This window comes from Lontra canadensis, unplaced genomic scaffold (genome assembly GCF_010015895.1).
Source record: "Lontra canadensis isolate GAN:19392208 unplaced genomic scaffold, GSC_riverotter_1.0 scaffold58, whole genome shotgun sequence".
NCBI lineage: Eukaryota > Metazoa > Chordata > Mammalia > Carnivora > Mustelidae > Lontra > Lontra canadensis.
This window is the reverse complement of record NW_022631052.1, coordinates 6,847,164-6,867,571: the sequence shown is the minus strand read 5'-3', so window position 1 is coordinate 6,867,571 and position 20,408 is coordinate 6,847,164. Positions and strand designations below refer to the sequence as shown.

At 42.4% G+C, this 20,408-nt stretch overlaps 1 protein-coding gene and 1 non-coding gene across 9 annotated transcripts in view; one reads left to right on the top strand and one right to left on the bottom strand.

Moving 5' to 3' along the window:
• The window catches only part of HECTD4 (HECT domain E3 ubiquitin protein ligase 4), a 186,823-nt gene extending 167,566 nt beyond the window's left edge, over positions 1 to 19,257 (bottom strand). For all 8 annotated transcript variants that reach the window (XM_032876243.1, XM_032876244.1, XM_032876248.1 and 5 more), the window contains exon 1: positions 18,908 to 19,257. In XM_032876243.1, the coding sequence (XP_032732134.1) occupies positions 18,908 to 19,084 (177 nt within the window). In that variant the 5' untranslated portion in view covers positions 19,085 to 19,257. The remainder of the gene's footprint in view (positions 1 to 18,907) is intronic.
• LOC116878733 lies at positions 7,704 to 7,820 on the top strand. The gene has a single exon (XR_004384879.1). It is a non-coding gene; the product is annotated as a small nucleolar RNA SNORA67 (small nucleolar RNA).
• Positions 19,258 to 20,408: the final 1,151 nt, after the last annotated feature.

Below are 20,408 nucleotides of genomic sequence, written 5' to 3'. Positions count from 1 at the left end.
ATAAAGGATTGGGTAAATAATCATTGAACATCCACACAATGAAATACCATGCAGACTTTAATATCTATGCAGGTATTAAAAACTATGTTGTCAACAATACTGAAAATGGAGAAATGTCCCTCAAATAGCATCAATGTTAAGTGAAAAGGACAGGAAAAAAATGTATATACAATGATTCTAATTGCCTAGAATATGCATGTAAGTGTACATGCATACAAAAATGTCTGGAGGGAAAAACATGAAAATATGAACTATACTTATCTCTAGGTGGTAGTAATATAAGTGATCTTATTTTCTTCTTTGCATTTTCTTACATCTTGCAAATTTTCTAAAATTCTTTTTTTTTCTTTAAGATTTTATTTATTTGAGAGAGAGCAGCAGGGAGGGAAGAGTAGAAGGGAGAAGCAGACTCCCCGCTGAGCAGGGAGCCTGACGTGGGACTCAATCCCAGGACCCTGGGATCATGACCTGAGTCGAAGGCAGACACTTAACTGACTGAGCCACCCAGGCATCCCAAGGATTTTACATAATCTCTACACCCAATGTGGGGCTCAAACTGACAATCCCAGGATCAAGAGTCTTATGCTCTACTGACTGAGGTAGCCAGGCGCCCTGAAATTTTCTAAAATTCTAACATTTTAATTTAAAAATTTTAAAGTACATTACATTTTAATTTTATTTTATATTATATATTATTATATATTATATTATATTATAATTTTAATTTATTTTAAATAAATTACAACTACCAGGCTTATCATGCTAATCAGTAACTGATCATACTAAAATCTATAAAATAAGTTCTTGACAGTTCCAGTCCTCAAGGCACTGCCATTCCATAAAAACTGATGGATACATTTCACTGAAATCCCTGAAAAAAAAAATATCTACATGGAAATGTTCAAAATAAATACAGTAGTGCTCAAGTTCAGGGCACCTGGTTGCCTCCGTCAGTAGAACATGCAACTGTTAATCTTGGGGTTGTGAGTTAAGAGTCCTACATTGGGTATAGAGACTACTTAAAAATAACATCTTAAAGAAATAGTACTCAAGGTCACTACCTAACCATGGAACAACTAAGTTAAACAAAAAATTCATTTGAATTAGGATTTTTAGAATGGGGGTGCCTGGGTGCCTCAGTCGTTAAGCGTCCACCTTGGGCTCAGGTCATGATCCCAGGGTCCTGGGATCAAGGCTGCTTCTTCCTCTCCCACTCCCCCTGCTAGTGTTCCCTCTCTTACCGGGTCTGTCAAATAAATTAATAAGATCTTTAAAAAAAAAAAATTTTAGAATGATGATCAGAGTAAGGTATTTTCAATTAACTCTATCTAATTAAGCTGTTTTCACAAATCTCTCAGGAATTCATTATTCTCTATGCAAAATTTGTTAAGTTCTATACAAAATTAAGGGTCTTTCTTTTTTTTTTTTTTAAAGATTTTGTGTATTTATTTGTCAGAGAGAAAGAGCACAAGTAGGGGGAGCAGCAGGCAGAAAGAGAAGCAGGCTTCCTGCTGAGCAAGGAGCCTGACATAGGACTCAATCCCAGGACTCCAAGATCATGACCCGAGCAAAAGTAGACATTTAACCAACTGAGCCACCCTGACATCCCCAAAATCAAGGGTCTTTTTTTTTTTTTAAAGATTTTATTTATTTATTTGACACAGAGAGAGAGATCACAAGTAGGCAGAGAGGCAGGCAGAGAGAGAGGGGGAAGCAGGCTCCCTGCCTAGCAGAGAGCCCGATGCGGGGCTCAATCCCAGCACCCTGGGATCATGACCTGAGCCGAAGGCAGAGGCTTAATCCACTGAGCCACCCAGGCACCCCCAAAATCAAGGGTCTTAATTCCATAGTGCTTATTCACATTCCAGCATTAACAACACTTATGACAACTGTTGTGATATGTTCTCTTATCTAAAGTGCAAATCATAACTGCAATTAAAATTCCTAAAGTCTCACCTACACTACTTTAGTTCATCAAAAGTAACTGCCCAGGGGCGCCTGGGTGGCTCAGTGGGTTAAACCTCTGCCTTCAGCTCAGGTCATGATCCCAGGATCCTGGGATCGAGCCCTGCATCTGGCTCTCTGCTCAGCAGGGAGCCTGCTTCCTCCTCTTTCTCTCTGCCTATGTCTCTGCCTACTTGTGATCTCTGTCAAATAAATAAATAAATAAAATCTTTAAAAAACAAACAAACTGCCTATTCTTATCTTATTCTCCATTAACCTATGTCCTCAATTTGTGGTATTACTTATTTAATCCCACCCTTTCCAATTTGTTCTACATGCCCTTTTTTGCATTCAGTTCAATCCGCATCTACTGTCTGAGCTATGTTAGTAGATACAGCATAATGTAAACTAAAAAGTGGTTAATCTCTAAGAGATTATAATATAGTAAGGGAGATCAAGCATGCACATAAATAACTTTATAAGGCAATGTAAGAAATAGAGAGGGTAATTGTTCCTAACTGTAGGCAACATGAAAATTTCATGGAGGAATGCCATTTGATCTACATCTTGAAGGATAAAAAGCAGGATTCCAAAAGTGGAGTTTGGGCTCCCCAGAGCAATGGGACCCAGAGCCACGACTGTAGGAGAGAATGTAGAGAGTTTGTGAAATATATGTCCTTGGGTGGATAGAGTAATGAGATAAAAGGCTGGAAAGGCAGAATGGAACCAAACCATAACAACCTTGAATTATTATTTTAGTTCACAGGGAACCACGGAAGGTTTGGGCAAGGAGGTAACATAACTGTTAGCTTGAGGAAGAATACTCTGGCAGCCATGTGTAGGCCTGGCTGTGTAGCTCTTATTTCAAATAGCAGCCATTAACTACTGTCTCGGAGATAACAGGGTATCAGCTCAAGTGTTACCTAAATAGGAGAGGTACAGTGGAAAATCACTCAGAACTAGAGTTCTAACCCTAGCACTAACTAATTACATGACCTTGGGCAAATCACTTGGCTTCTCAAAAATTTTTCCCTGAAATAATATCTCCGCTACTGCTTCACAGAACCACTGAAAGGATGAAATGAAAATAATGTAAATGAAAACCCGCCAAAGATCTGGTGGTCATGTGGCCTCTGTCACAACCATTCATTCAACTCTGCATTGTAGCATGAAGGTAAATTAATGGTTTTGTCCCAATAAAACTTTATTTATAAAAAACAGACTGCTAGAGCAATGGCCACAGTCGCCAAACTGTGGAAAGAGCCAAGATGCCCTTCAACAGACTAATGGATAAAGAAAACATGGTCCAGGGGTGCCTGGGTGGCTCAGTGGGTTAAAGCCTCTTCTGCCTTTGGCTCAGGTCATGATCCAAGGGTCCTGGGATCAAGCCCCACATCGGGCTCTCTGCTCAGCAGGGAGCCTGCTTCCTCCTCTCTCTCTGCCTGCTTCTCTGCTTACTTGTGATCTCTGTCAAATAAATAAATAAAATCTTAAAAAAAAAAAAAAAGAAAACATGGTCCATATATACAATGGAATATTATGCAGCCATCAGAAAGGATGAATACCCAACTTTTGTATCAGCATGGACGGGACTGGAGGAGATTATGCTGAGTGAAATAAATCAAGCAGAGAAAGTCAATTACCATATGGTTTCACTTACTTGTGGAGCATAAGGAATAACATGGAAGACATTAGGAGAAGGAAAGGAAAAGTGAACTGGGGTAAATTGGAGGGGGAGACAAAGCATGAGAAACTGTGGACTCTTTTGGTAGGGAGATGGGTGAGCCTGGTGGTGGGTATTAAGGAGGGCACGTATTGCATGGAACACTGGGTGCGGTGCATAAACAATGAAATTTGGAACACTGAAAAAAATAAATTTAATTAAAAAAAAAAAAAAGACAGCTAGATATGACCCTGAGGGCCATAGTTTGCTGACCTCTGTAAAAGAAGTACAGTCCAATAGAAATATGTTAGACATATACAGAATTTAGTATTTTCCAGGAGCTACAGTTAAAAAGGTGAAGGGGGGGCATGCACCTGGGTGGCTCAGTCAGTTCGTGTTTGACTCTTGATTTCCGCCCAGGTCACGTTCTGAGGGTCATGAGATGGAGCCCTGAGCTGAGCTTTATGCTGGGCATGGAGTCTGCTTAAGATTTTCTCTCTCAGAGATAATTATCATGTGATCTCTCTGATATGAGAAATTTGAGAGGCAGTGCTGGGGGTCTGTGGGGTAGGAAGAAAAAATGGAAACAAGATGGGATTGGGAGGGAGACGAACCATAAGTGACTCTCAATCTCACAAAAGAGACTGAGGGTTGTTAGGGGTGGGGGGTTAGGGAGAGGGGGGTGGGGTTACGGACACTGGGGAGGGTATGTGCTATGGTGAGTGCTGTGAAGTGTGTAAGCCTGATGATTCACAGACCTGTACCCCTGGGGCAAATAACACATTATATGTTAATAAAAATAATTAAATAAGTTAAAAGATTCTCTTTCTCCCTCTGCCCCTCCCCCTACACCAGCTCCCTCTCTTTCTCAGATAGGTAAGATGAATAAATAATAAAAAATAAAAAGGTAAAAAGGGGATGCATGGCTAGCTCAGTCTGTAGAACATGCCCCTCTTGATCTCGAGGTTGTAAGTTCAAGTCCCACATTGGGTGTAGAGATTACTTAAAAATAAAATCTTAGGGCACCTGAGTGGCTCAGTTGGTTAAGCAACTGCCTTCAGCTCAGGTCATGATCCCGGAGTTCCAGGATCGAGTCCCGCATCAGGCTCCCAGCTTCATGGGGAGTCTGCTTCTCCCTCTGACCTTCTCCCCTCTTACGCTCTCTCTCACTGTCTCTCTCTCTCTCAAATAAATAAATAAAATCTTTAAAAAAAAAATAAAATCTTAAAAAAAAGTAAAAAGAAAGTTTTAATATATTTTAATTTAAATAATATATTTTACTTAACACATTATCCAAACATTTTCATTTCAATATTTAATCAATATAAAATATTGAGATCTGGCGCCTGGGTGGCTCAGATGGTTAAGCGTCTGCCTTCAGCTCAGGTCACGATCCCAGGGTCCTGGGATCGAGCCCCACATCTGGCTCCCTGCTTTGCAAAGAGCCTGCTTCTCCCTCTTCCTCTGCCTGCCGCTCCTCCTGCTTGCGCTTTCTCCCTGTCAGCCAAATAAATAAATAATATCTTTTTTTAAAAATGGAGATCTTTCACATATTTTTTTTTACATGAAGTCTTCAGAATCTGATGTCTATTTTATACTTTCAGCACATTTCAATCCCAAGTAGCCACATTTCAAGGGCTCAATGGCCATATGTGAAAGGTAGCTACCAACTGGAGAACACAGTTCTGAAGGCTATTTAAGTAAAACTTCCGAACTTTGACAATACAAACACAAAGTAACAATTTGGACAATAAAAGAAACCAGAAGTATATAATTGCACTCTATTGAGAAATGAAAGCAAATGAATCTAGGATTTTACAAAATGTTTCCCCCGAGATATCAACTATTACTAGTTGCCTCCACTTGTTTAAAATGGCTTATTATTAGCAACAGAATATCCTGAGATAAAGTATATTAATGAATTTCTATTCATATAGCCTCAGCTGGCAAACATTCTCCTCAGACAAGGGAAAATTCCAAATTATCTGGTGGGGAAAACAACTGTTCTATTTCAAAAGAATCCTGTCATTTTTTAGGGGATAGTTTATTGTCTTAAAAAACAGCTTCCGTGTTAATGATACATGTTTGACACATGGACAAAAATCAGATTATCCAAGAAAACTACTACTAGTAAAAGCTTGCAGTCAGTAGGTAATGGAAAAATTTATAGGAGGATAACATTTTCTACTTAAGGAGTTTCAAAAATGTGGTCACTTTTATTTCAGAAAATTGCAAACTATGCAGGTCGTCAGCAAACTTGAACTAAAATAGGAGATGCTGGGGAAAAGAAAGGCTATCTCAGGGGCCCTTCACCATTTGCTTTTGGTGGAGCCTGTCCACCCTTCTCAGATAACATTTGTAAATGTGTAAAATAAAATACCTGGGATTATAAGCTCCAATACAGTATACTGAATACCAAATACAGTATACAGTTACCAAAATGCTTTATTTGTGCTATAGGAGCTTCATTCTCAGTATATTGAGTAACAAGATGCAATATTTACCATAATTTCTAAGTGACGGTGAGCATAAACAATATTTCAAGATATGTTCAACATCTATAATATGATATGAAAATATCAATGATTTCTACTGGTCATACAAAGTCACAGGTTCTGCCAGTACTACTAGGATTCTACTATATCCATAATTGAAGGAAATGCTGAATTTCATGTAAGGTATGAGTAAATGAAGATAAGATTTTCCCCATTCTAACTCACAAATACCCTAGATTCTACAGATGGTGCCTGGATTCTATTTCTCAGGTTCAAAACCCCCAAAGGGAGGAAACTTTTTTTTATAAGCTCAAAACATGCTTCCTCCAAAGCTTCCCACAAGTAGTTTTACCTTTCCATCCATTTTGCTCCATTCTACATTAAATAAATGAGTAATTGTCCCTCAACTACACCACGACTAGATGATCAGAAAAGAATCAGAAACGAGAAATAAAGAAGGTCATTCCTCTATTTTGTACCTGTTTTGATGAAAATATGTTGACACAGATTGTCCTTTAATATTCTTTTTTTATTTAAGATTTTATTTATTTATTTGACAGAGATCACACGTAGGCAGAGAGGCAGGCAGAGGGGAGGGGGGAAGCAGGCTGCCTGCTGAGCAGAGAGCCCGAGTGGGGCTCGATCCCAGGACCCTGGGATCATGACCTGAGCCGAAGGCAGAGGCTTAACCCACTGAGTCACCCAGGCACCCCTGTCCTTTAATATTCTTAATTATTTTACTTCAACAGTAAGAAAAGCAAACATATGAATAGAGATAGGAAGTCGAGATTTTCTAGTCTGCCCTGTAAATAGTTACATCTGTTATATTTGTCTTTGTTCATTTGAAATCAGTAACGCAAACTACAAAGCACAGAGCAAATACAGTAAACACAGGAAAGATCCATTACAAACCAAGCTGAACGTTAATATTTTGTTGGTATAAAACCACTACTCGAATGATGCTTCTGTAGTTATTAGAATTACTAAACCTACAATTTGCATAAAATGGTTTGCAAATTACACATCTCCATATTGTTAATCTAAAATTGCTACAAACTGTGCTATGACCTAGTAATTCGGCCAACCGCAGGTTTCAGTAGAAACACGAAGGATTCAAGAGTGTCCACCCCAAGTGTCCCATCATGGAACATAAATTATTCTACAATTGTTCTTAATAGCACTTTATAAACTCAAAGCTCCTCAGAAATATTCAACATTATCAGGATAGGAATCATACAGCATGATAAAAATCCCCTTATAAACTGTCTAGCAGTAATGGATCGCAGAAACATGCTTTAATAACCACTACAAATACATGATTTACCAAACTTTATGAAACAAGTAACACTAAACACTAAACATTTTTTTTACCTCCTCTAAACTGGAATTATCTTTAAAAGAGCAGATGTGGGGGTGCCTGGGGGGCTCACTCAGTTGAGCATCTGACTCTTGATTTTGGCTCAGGTCACGATCTCAGAGTCCTGGGATCAAGCCCCAGGTCGGGCTCCCCACTCAGCAGGGAATTTGCTTATCCCCCCCCCCCAAGTCCTTCCCTCCTCCCTCCCCTGCATACACTCTCTCTAAAATAAATAAATAAAATAGCCCACCCGTGCCCCTCTTCAGGAAAGTAGCAACTTGGAAGACGATCTGGCATGCCTGAGGTTGCTTGGGGAGAGGGCATGTCTGTTTCCTTTGCCTTCCTTTGGCTGCCTACACTCTAGTCCTTCTAGCTCCACTGTGTCCCCTCCTCGGGCTCATGCTGATGTGTCCTCTCCCCAGACCTAGGCCAGAGACACTGATGTACAGCACGTTTCTTTAGTCATCAACTATGACCTTCCCACCAACAGGGAAAACTACATCCACAGAATCGGTCCTGGTAGATGATCTGGCCATAGGGGTGTGGCTATTAACATGGTGACAGAAGAAGACCAGAGGACTCTTTGAGACATCGAGACCTTCTACAACACCTCCATTGAGGAGATGCCCCTCAATGCCGCTGACCTCCTCTGAGGGGCTGTTCAGCTACTAGGCCCACCCAGGGTTCAGTCTGGGGGGCTGAAGAGGAGTAGGAGTGGGGAGGGAAAGGAGCCAAGGGATGGACATCTTGTCATTTTTTTTTCTTTGCATAAATGTCACTTTTTGAGGCAAAAAATAAAATAAAATAAAATAAAATAAAATAAAATAAAATAAAATAAAATAAAATTGCAGATGTGGGGCGCCTGGCTGCCTCAGTCAGTAGAGCACACAACTCTTAAGCTTAGGGCTATGAGTTGGAGCCCCATGTTGGGTATAGAGATTATTTAAATAAATAAACTTTTAAAAAATAGCAGATGTGAGGAAAATGCTGTAAGGTACAGCAAGACAACTATACTACATCCATGAGTTACTATGCAGCCATTAAAAATTATGTTTTTAGGGGCACCGGGCTGACTTAATTGGTAGAGCATGTGACTCTTTTTTCCTTTTTAAGATTTTATTTATTTATTTGACGCACAGAGAGAGAAAGAGAGCACAGGCAGGGGGAGGAGGAGAAGGAGAAGCAGGCTCCCCTCTGAGCAGGGAGCCTGATGCGGGGCTCGATCCCAGGGCCCTAGGATCACAACCAGAGTCAAAGGCAGATGCTCAACTGACCGAGCCACCCAGGCACCCTGGACATGTGACATGTGACTCTTAATCTCAGGGTTATGAGTTCAAGCCCCACATTGGGTATAGAGATTACTTAGAAAAATAAATAAGATGAATAAAATAAATTATGTTTTTAAACCTAATTTGACAAAACTGATCCCAATAAGTGATAAAAGGATATAAAACTGTGTATAGCGTATAATCTCAATTTTGTTTATATATAAAAAATATGAACTGAAGGAAATAGTAAAAAATTAATTAATATAACTTTTTGGATGGTACAATCAAAGGATATTTCTTCTCTTTCTTACACAATAGGTATTTTCTCCAATATCCATGTATTACTTCCTTATAAGCAAAAAAGTTTTGAGTCACATAAAAATACAATTAACTTGATGTCAGTTATTTCTCATACAAGTTAAAAAGAAAAGTAGAGGGGCGCCTGGGTGGCTCAGTGGGTTAAAGCCTCTGCTTTCGGCTCGGGTCATGATCCCAGGGTCCTGGGATCGAGCCCCACATCGGGCTCTCTGCTCAGCGGGGAGCCTGCTTCCCCCTCTCTCTGCCTGCCTCTCTGTCTACTTGTGAGCTCTCTCTGTCAAATAAATAAATAAAATCTTTAAAAAGAAAAGAAAAGAAAAGAAAAGTAAAATTACCCTTTATACTGGCACGTAAGAGAGAAAATTTTAAGACAAGTTGTGTCTCAACAGTCTGCCTAACGACTACAATGTGCTCTGAACACACTGCAGGGGCCAGTGGGTCTCCTCCCAGAGTGGGCAGCTCCCTGGCACGACTCGAGTCTGGCAACAGCCCCAGACCGTCAGAATTAAGAAGCTGCTCTCTCCTGCCTAATATGGACATGGTCTGTATTAACTGGATTACAGACCAAAATGAGTATATGTCAGGAACAAAGGAGATCAGGCCACAAGAGAGGGCCTCTGAAGTGAAGTGATAAGAGCCAGGCAGCACTAACGGAACATTCTGGCTTCTTCCAGTGAACCGTGGTTCAGCATGTATTGCCAGGTACCTAGTTACATCTAGGGGCTTCCTCTTTTGGAGAGAGCGCCATTGGCTTAAGCAAAGGATAAAATCAAGCAAATCCATGAGTTCTAAAATAATCTCTATGAGGCTGTAAGGAAAGGAGGTCCTACCAAACACTATTACTCCGGAGCATAAACTAATACGGTCACTTCGGAGAGCAATTTGGCAATATCTATTAAAATTTAAAATGGTCACCTATGACCCAGCAATTCTCCTTCTCAGGAACTGCTCTAGAGAAATATTCCAACATGTACACAACAGGCGTGCAAGGGCTTGCACTGAAGGACGGGTTTTTTTAAGAGTGAAAAACTGAAGGGGGGGTCCTGCGTGGCTCAGTCTGTTGAGTGTCTGACTGTTGGTTTTGGCTCAGGTCATGATCTCAGGGTCATAGGATCCAGGCCTGCATTGGGCTCTGCACTTAGTACAGGGTCTACTTGTCCCTCTCCCTCTGCTCCTCCCCACCCCCACTCTCTTTCTCTCTCAAATAAATAAACAAAATCTTTTTTTAAAATAGTGAAAAACTGAAAACCACCAAACTACCTATTGTGGCAGCATGAATAACGACACCCCCCCAACCAGATATTTAAGTCCGAATCCCCAGGACCTGTAAATGTGACCTTGGATGGCAAAAAGGACTGGCAGGTGTGATTAAATTAAGGATCCTAAAATGGGGAGATGAGCCTGGATTATCCTGGTTGGGGGTTGTGGGGTAGAGGGGGTCCTCACAAGGGTCCTTATAAAAGGAATGCTGGAGGAGCCAGTCAGAGAAGACATGTGATGACAGATCTCAAACCAGGACCACACACTCTGAAGATAGAGGAAGGAGCACAGAAGCCAGTGAACAGATTCTCCCCTAGAACCTGCAGAAGGAACCACACCTGCCAACAGCTGACTTCAGCCCAGCTAGACTCATCTTGGACTTCTGGTTTCCAGAAACGTAAGAATAAATGCAGAAATAAATGTGTTGTTTTAAGTCACTAAGTGTGTGATGATTTGTTAGCATAGCAACAGGAAACTAAGACACCCATCAGTCGGGGAATGCCTAAATGGGCTAGTGTTTCTGGAATCCCATGCAGCACTTAAAAAAATGTGGTAGATCTGTATATGGAGACATAGGAAGATCAAAACATATCACTGACTTAAAAAAAAAGGTTATGAAAAGATACGCCTAGCATCACATCTTTTCTGTAAGACAGGAAAAAATATTAAAAAGTATGCATGCACACAAACACACATAAAAGTACACATTCAAAATGATCGTAGACACACTGCTGGCTCAGTCAATAGAGCATGCAACCCTTGATCTTGGTGTTATGGGTTCAAGCCCCACCCTGGGTGTAGAGATTGCTTAAAAATAAAATCTTTGGGGGTACCTGGGTGGCCTAGTCATTGGGCATCTGCCTTCAACTCAGGTAATGATCCCAGGGCCCTGGGATTGAGCCCTGCATCAGGCTCCCTGCTCAGCGGGAAGCCTGCTTCTCCCTCTCTCACTCCCCCTGCTTGTGTTCCCACTTTCACTGTGTCTCTTTCTGTCAAATAAATAAATAAAACCTTTAAAAACAAAATAAATAAAATCTTTTTTTAAAAAAATGATCCTGGGGGGCATCTGGGTGGCTCAGTGGATTAAGCCACTGCCTTCGGCTCGGGTCGTGGTCTTGGGGTCCTGGGATTGAGCCCCACATCTGCCTCAGCATCTCTGCTGAGCGGGGAGCCTGCTTCCCCCTCTCTCTCTGCCTACTTGTGATCTCTCTCTCTGTCAAATAAATAAATAAAATCTTAAAAAAAAAAAAAATGATCCTGGGGTGCCTGGGTGGCTCAGTGGGTTAAGCCTCTGCCTTTGGCTCAGGTCACGGTCTCAGGGTCCTGGGATCGAGCCCCACATCGGGCTCTCTGCTCAGTGGAGAGCCTGCTTCTCTCTCTCTCTCTCTCTGCCTGCCTCTCTGCCTACTTGTGATCTCTGTCAAATAAATAAATAAAAACTTAAAAAAAAATGATCCTAATACCTTAAAAATTTGAGCACTGATTTAACAGTACAGGAGTAGATCGAGACCAGGATGAGGAACGGTGCACAAAAGGCACTTCAGTTTCATTGGTTTTTCCATTTTTTGTATAGATATAATCATGCATTCATTTTAAAACTTCTTAATGGGTAAAATTAAAATTAAAAAATATGTTACTGGATACATAAATTGTGTTTAAAAAGGCAGGATCAAAGTAACAGTCATACGATATCTGCAGTCGTCTCTCCGTTTGAAGTAACCATGCGTTTGTCCCACAGTGGATCTACAGCTAATGACGAAACATCTTACAAATCAGACTACACTCCCTGTGTTCATCCCGCAAGCACCACTGTAAAACAAGATGGAAAGAGGGGGAGGGAGGACAGAGCATGGGGCCCTTTCAGGACTTGACAAGCCTTTCATAATTATCACCACAGGTACCTTATGACCTAGGAAAGAACAGGTGCAGGACAATCCGTCCAGTAGCCCAGGCCAACAGGTGGCACTTTGTGACAGTCAATATGGAAACCAAGAAGACAGATAATAATCAAAACTGATTTATTTAGCAAGACCTTAGGCACACAATTGGAGGAAAACTGAAATGAAGACTTTTACCTCATCTGCCTAGCCATACTGCAAACAAGTTGGGAAGGAAGAAAATTCCAGAGGGATCACACACACACACACACACACACACATCCCCTACCATCTCCACTATTCACTAAAAGAGAAAAAAAATGCTGTCGATGGCACAGTTTTGCTTTCCTATAAAATGGTCAGCTGACTGAATATGCAAAAAACAACTTTCCAGCAACGTAGCACCTTATACAGACAGTCCATACACACTGTAAGTACATAATCACAACCCTCCTTATCTAACCCTTCCATTAACCCTGTTATTACTCCCCTCTTACAGATGATGAAACGTGTAACATAATAATTTTCGAGCCTGGACCCTGGGCTAGAGCTGGACAGATCTATTTCCCTCTCGGCTTTGCTACTAACTGTATGATCTTTGTCAAGTTACTTTACTTCTGTGCCACAGTCTCCTTCTTTGTAAAATAAGGATAGCCATAGTAACAACCTTATAAAGTTTTTGTGAGGACTGAATGAGATAATGGGTGTGAAGTGCTTAGCACAGAGCCTGGCATCCAACATGCTGATGCTGTGGTCATGGCAGTAAGTAGAGGTGGGGACAATGACGATGAAGTTGCAGTGGAAGAAGAAACTAGGGATTAGTAAAGCTGTGGAACTTGCCCAAAGTCACACAGCTAGTACGGGGCAGAGCCAGAATTTCAGTCCCAATCTGATTCTTTAAACCGGACTCTGACCTCTAGGCAAATACTGCCCCCCCCAACCCCGTGATAAGATACTTCATTCTAACTTTATAGCTAGCCAGCCAAAGCCGAGAGCTGGGTGAGCCATTTGCCCAAGCTCACAGAACCCCGCACACAATTCAATGACTCTTCTTCCAGTGCTCATTACTTACACTGTAATTAACTTTACTCACGAGCAAAGGTAGTTTTATTAATTTATTCATTACCTCTTCCAAATTTATAATTTGGAATCCTATAAAAGGTGCTCGCTTTGGCAGCACATATATTAAAATTGGAATCCTATAAAAGTATATAAACCGCTTCCAAAGGAATCTGACCAAAGGATAAACTGGTTGGTGGTATTCGCCTAGGAGAACAGACCAACATTTATAAATCTAACTTATCATCTCAAAGGTTTCATCTGAATGTGTCCTAAGTATTCAAAGCCTTAACTTATTCCAGTTGATCGACTCCTTCCCTTACAAAGCAAAACAACGAACAATGAACAAAAAAGTCTCCTGAGCCTTTTTTCATTTCCTAAACAGTATCAGTAAAGCATTCTGGGCTTGCACGGGGTTTTTTCATTTGTTTTAAAGAAATAGAACAGGCATACAATAAACTACACATATCTAAAATGTACAATTTGATGAGTTTTGACATATGTATATATACAACCATGAAACCATCACCATAGTCAAAACAGGGAACATATCCATCACCTGAAAATTTTCCTCATGTACTTTTTTTTATCCAATTTTTTTTATTGTGTTATGTTGGTCACCATGCAGTACATCATTAGTTTTTGATGCAGTGCTCCAAGATTCACTGTTTGTGTATAACACCCAGTGCTCCATGCAATGTGTGCCTTTCTTAATACCCACCACCAGGCTCACCCATCTCCCCAGCCCCCCTCCCCTCTAAAACCCTCAGTTTATTTTTTGGAGTCCACTGTCTCTCACGGTGTGTCTCCTTCTCCGATTTTCCTCCCTTCACTTTTCCTTTCCTTCTCCTAACGTCCTCCATGTTATTCCTTATGTTCCACAAGTAAGTGAAACCATAGGATAATTTACTTTCTCTGCTTGACTTATTTCACTCGGCATAATCTCCAGTCCTATCCATGTTGATGCCAAAGTTGGGTATTCATCCTTTCTGATGGCTGAGTAATATTCCATTGTATATATGGACCACATCTTCTTTACCTCATGGACTTTTGTAATCCCTCTTCCCATCCCTTCTAGTCCACTTTCATCCCCAGGTAACCAATGATTCGCTCCCAGTCACTACCAATTCGTTTGTATTTTCTAGAATTTCACATAAGTGAAATCTTACAATATGTATTCCTGTTTGTCTAACTTCTTCCATTCAGCATAAATCATACTTGTTTATCCATCCACCTGCTGATGGACCTTCAGATTGCTTCCAGTTTTTGGCAAGCACAAATAAAGCTCCCATGAACATTCATGTTCAAGTCTTTTTTTTTTCTTTTCCCCATGTTCAAGTATTGTGCATTGGTGTGAGGGTGTAGGGATAGGGTGGGTTCTTATAAACACACACACACACACACACACACACACACAATGGAAAATAAGAAATATTAGCTGAAATGTCTGAGTTCAAAATTAATCTAAACTGTAGGGTACAAAATATCTTGGTCAATTTGGGCAAGTTAATTAGCTTCTCTGTCAACATCCATATGTGCAAGGCCTTTCCCCACTGGAGTTTGTAAAGAAAACTGAGATAGGAAGCAGAAACCTTTTAGAACTTCCACAAATAAGCTGGTTTTTTCTTATAAATTCCCTTAAAAAAAAAAAAAGACTAGTGTTCTATGACATGTAATACAAAATGAAATATTCAAGTGGTCATTTTTAAGTTTTTTAAAATTTCTCTTAAATTTATATTTATTTCACACTTAAAAAATAATTTCCTACATGTTTTTACTTTCTGCCAACAATAAGAAATTAAAATACAGGTAGCTATTTTAAACACCAAGAAAAAACCTCACTCTGCATTTCTAATACATTCAAAGTCCTTATCTAATAGCCTTACTTAATTGGTATCCCCTACCCCCCACCTTCTACCACTCTCCTCTTCCCCTTGGCTTACTGGGCTCAGAGCTCCAAACTACGTTTCCCTCTGAGGGACTTGGCTCTTGCTGTCCTCTCTCTACGAGGTACTTTCCCCAGCAGCCATCTGGGTACCCTCTCACCTCCTTCAGGGCTCTGCTCAAATGCCATTCTGTGCTTTCCTTTCCTGCCCATCCTATGGGAATCCTTCCCCACCATTACACCCCATTCCTCCTACCCAGCTATAATTGCTTCCCCAGCACTTATCATTTGAGGTATTACATATACATATACATAAATGTATTTATTTGTTATTGTATATATCCTCCCACAAAATAAAAGTCTTTTTAAGACAAAGATTTTATTTTATCCTCTGCTGCATCCTCAATGCCCAGGATAGTGGGTCCTGCTCACTTCTGAATTCCACAAACACTTGTTGAAGAAATTTGATTACACATTATTTATTCATTTTAAAAAAATTCTGAGGGGCTTGCCTGGCTCAGTCAGAAGACCATGTGATTCTTGATCTTAGGTCATGAGTTCAAACACCACCTTGGGTGTAGAGATTACTGAAAAAAAAAAAACAACTTTAAAAAACACTTCTGTTTAAAATTCATTAGAAAGAAAATTTTTTTTTTAAAGATTTTATTTATTTATTTCACACAGAGAGAGAAACCTAAGCAGGGAGAGTGGAAGAGGGAGAAGCAGGCTCCCCGCTGAGCAGGGAGTTGGATGCGGAACTCGATCCCAGGACCCCGAGATCATGACCCGAGCTGAAGGCAGTCGTTTAACCAACTGAGCCACCACCCCAGTAAGAAAGTGTTTGATTTAAATGCTATGCTATTGCTTGAATTAAAATGTTAAGTCAATGCTGATCCACTTTGTAGGGTGGGTTCTTTTTTCAAATTGACATTTAACTTTGAGCAGCACTTGCAAAGTGAAAAGAACACTGGAATTCAAAGTCAGGAAAGCTAGGATCTATTCATCTGTCCTGCCATAACTAGCTTTACCACCGAGCTATAACCTCTCCTTATCTCAGATAACTTCTCTCTGAAATGAGGAAAGTGATTATTATCTCCAAGGCCCCTTCTTGCTCTAAAATTCTGAGAATCTACTGCAGTTAATGCACACTTCTTGCCAATCTTAAATTAGCTTAATCCAAATTTGTCCTAATCCAAAACTGTCAACTGAAGGAGTCTATCTAACTAGAAAACCCTGTGACGAAATGGCTATTGGTCAGCCAGATGTCCCCTGGAAGGAGAGGGTTAGAAGAGTCTACCTCATAGGGGTTAGGGGTGGTGGCATTTTCAAAAGTTTGTTTTTTATTTATTTTTTAAAATATGTTATTTATTTATTTGCGAGAGTGAGAGAGAGAGAACATGAGAAGGGGGAGCAGGAGAGGGAACAGCAGCTCCCAGCTGAGCAGGGAGACCGATGCAGGACTCAAAACCAGGACCCTGGGATCATGACCTGAGCCAAAGGCAGATGCTTCACTGAGCCACCAGGCACCTCTCAAAATTTAGTTTTTTTAAAAAGTTGATGAACCTCTAATCTTCCTCAAATATGAAAATGAATACATTACTACAAAGGACATAAAAATATCTGTTTACTACCCTAACTTTAGCTGATTATGAAATTTTAGATAATTACAAATATGAATGTCATACATGCAAGGAGGATATTACGATCAGGAGCAGACATGTTAGAGACCAACAGACTTGGGTTAACGCCCAGGCTCTCTGTGTGTGATCTTGAGCAAGTCACATACTTACTCTGCATTTTGCTTGCCTCACCTGCACAACAGGCGCAACATTTATAGTTGTTACAATAGGTAACAGTAGTTAGCTTCTAGGATCCTTTTAGGAACTAAGTAAGATGATGTCTGACACACAGGATATACTTAATATTATTATTAAATAACTAAACGTGAATACACCCACTCAAACACAGTTCTAACGGCCACAAAAACATTCTTAGCTATCCATTTCTACTGATACAATACAGCCAATATAATATATAGAAAGAAAGAAAAAGTTCCTTACCACTGACAGTCATATTTATTACCCATACACATACTGGTTTCTGAAAGGTCAGAACATACATTTTCTTTAAGAGTTTTTTAAAAATCTAAAATCCAAGCCAGGGAGGTTTTCTTTAAGATCATTCTTCTGCGGAAAGCACTGACAAATAATAGATTTGTGCAGTAAACATCTTAGGAAAGCCAACTTAAGAGCTCAGGTATTTTTAACTACTCCTATCTTTTTAATCCTAAAAATAAATATATTACATACATAACAAAATTTTGGGATCTGCGAACTTAGTCTCTAAGGAACAAAGAGCATCCACTTTCCACATTTCACATTTCACAAAGTCAATTAAATAAAAAGATTCCACCATCATACCGTGATACCCTTTGAGTTTTCAAGCCAATAAGACACTCAGACACTTGCTTTTTCTAGAATAGGCCCAAATGAGACACAAGAAAACCATAAACCTATGTTAGGAATTCCTATCAACTTGTATCTTCCCTTTTGGGTGGCTAGACTATAAAATAAGTCAATAAAGAGTTCACAACGGTAATGCTGCAACCTGAACCTCAAATCCAGACACAGAACACAGTGGAACGCATTCGCATCTCAAGCACGCCCAAACAAACGTCTTGGCCAACGCGATCGGATCACTACCGTTTCCAGAATCACACAGTAATGGGTTTTAATCCATTTCTATAAACGCTCCTTTCGCTGAAAGCCAAAGTGCCTGCAAAACCTCAAAACACAAAAGATTCTTCGCATTCCGTTTTTAGCCAGAAGACAGGCCATCCTCTCCGCGCCCTACCCCAGGGAGTCCTCCTTGCGACAGTAAGAATTTCATGACACCCCATGCTACCTACACATCAAAATATCACCCCACAAAGTGGAGGGGTTGCAGCGTCAGCATCGGCTGGCCTCGATGAAATGATACTGCCAGTATTCCAACCTCTGGGCAAACACGACACCAAGCGAAGTCGGTGTAAAGTTCTAATCAACCGAGCATATTTGGTTTCCTTCTGCCCCCAAACCCAGCAGCAGCACAAATGCGGAGATTTTCTTTCGCACCTGCCACAGTTCCGAAGCCGCGACCCTCCGAGCTCACGAAGGCCTTGAGGCCTAGAGCGCCCGTGACCCTTTGCGGAGAGCGCACGGAGGACCCCTGTTAGCATCATCCTCGCTGTCCACACTGCCCGCTTCCCTGACAAAGGCCCCGTGTCAATCCGAGGCACGACACAGAGAAGTTGCTGGATTGCCCATCACGGATCGACAGCTGCCAATACCCTCCCCCGGAGGGGAAGAAAAATCAACATAGAACTGGGAATGAGAAAACGGGAGGTATACAACGTTAAAATTAAAATGTCCCCAAATCTAAGCAACCTGGGTGTGCCCTGGAAGTGAGTCCAGGGGGTCCATGGGGGAGGGGAGAGAGAGAGCCAGGGCATGAAGGCCCTGCCGGGTGATAGTCTAATAAAATGCCGGGTGTCGGAACGCTCAGAATGAAACCACAAATGCAATCCCCAGCGGGCTGGAGGCCCAGAGGAGGCAGGGAGGAGGGCGGGCTGCGGACCTGCGGCCGCGGCCCCCGACCTGTCCTCCCCGCGCCCACACACCTGCCGGGGTAGCCTTCGGGGGGCCTCGGGGTGGGGGTGAGGCAGAGCGTGACGGTCCGACCCCGGGGATGCCGGGCGGGTGGGCTAATCTGCTGGCAGAGGCGGGGGAGCAGCCTCGCTCACCTCCAAGTCGGTGTCGGCGGCCTCCGGGGCCCCGAGGATCTCGCTGGGCAGCTCCGCCAGGTCGGTGACCCGGATCAGCCCGTCGTGTAGGAAGATGGTCTCCTCCTTCACCGAGAGCCACTGCGCCGAGTCCGCGGCCGCCGCCGCCGCAGCTGCCGCGGCCGCAGACGAGCCCATGGCCCCGGCTGAGGGGTTGACTGTGAGGAGCAGCCGCCCGGCCCGGGGGAGACGCGAGCAGGAGCAGCCGAGATCACCAGTCCATAGCAGCAGCCGCCGCGCCCGCCTGCAGCGCCCCGCTCGCCGCCTAGCCTGTGCAGCTCCGCCCTAGGCGATCCGAGCTGCCATCCCCCCCGCCCCCGGCCCGGGAGACCCCGGCCCCGCCACCACCGCCGCCGCCCTGAGGAGCAGGACCCGCCTCTGCCGCTCAGCAGCCAACTGTCAGTGAGACGCCATGTTGGGGGCGGGGCTCCCGGCATGCCCCGCGGAGCGGACAATACAGGCTCCGCCCATCCGCTTGGCCCCGCCTCTCAGGACTGCCAGAGTCTCACCCGTCTGCGGGACCTGTCCCTCGCCCTTTACTCGGTCTTGTCCTCAGACTGACCTTCCCCTCTTTCTACCCCTAGACATTCCGGGCGCCCTGGGTCTGCAGTCCACCGGGAGAAGAAGCCGCCGCCTCCCCTCCTCTACCTACTCTTGTATGCACCCCTCTCGCAGGGGGCAGACCCCCCCACCCTAGGCAGAACATGGAGGCTCACTCCCTGCTTTCGTATTTAAATGAGATATATGCAAAAATCTGGCACAGCTACAGTTGTTCTTAAGGGCTTGGTAGCGCCTACAGTAGGTGTTTCATATTTACTAAAATGTCTAATACTCAATAAGCCCCCCAAACCTGATGAAAACAAAGCACCGGTCACAAGGCTTGGTGCCCAGCATCTGACAGTACGTGCTCCCTAGCGGGGCTGAAACTCGTTATATTCCACCAATATTTAACAGATTGACATGCACCTTAAATATATGCACGCCGTCCCATTTTATTAAAACGCGAAAGGAAAGAACTATGTATGTAGAGAAAAATGTGTAGGAGAACACATTCCGAATTGTTAATGTGAGCTACTGTGCAGTGTGGGACTGGTCTATAATGGCTGAGGTGAAGACTGCTATCTTTGTATTGATTTATGATTAATTTTTAAAAATATTTTATTTAGGGGCACCTGGGTGGCTCAGTGGGTTAAGCCGCTGCCTTCGGCTCAGGTCATGATCTCAGGGTCCTGGGATCGAGCCCCGCATCGGACTCTCTGCTCGGCAGGAAGCCTGCTTCCCTTCCTCTCTCTCTGCCTGCCTCTCTGCCTAATTGTGATCTCTCTCTGTCAAATAAATAAATAAAATCTTGAAAAAAATTTATTTATTTATTATTTATTTATTTATTTATTTGACAGAGAGAGATCACAAGTAGGGGGCAGGGGGAGCAGGCTCCCTGCTGAGCAGAGAGCTGGATTCGGGG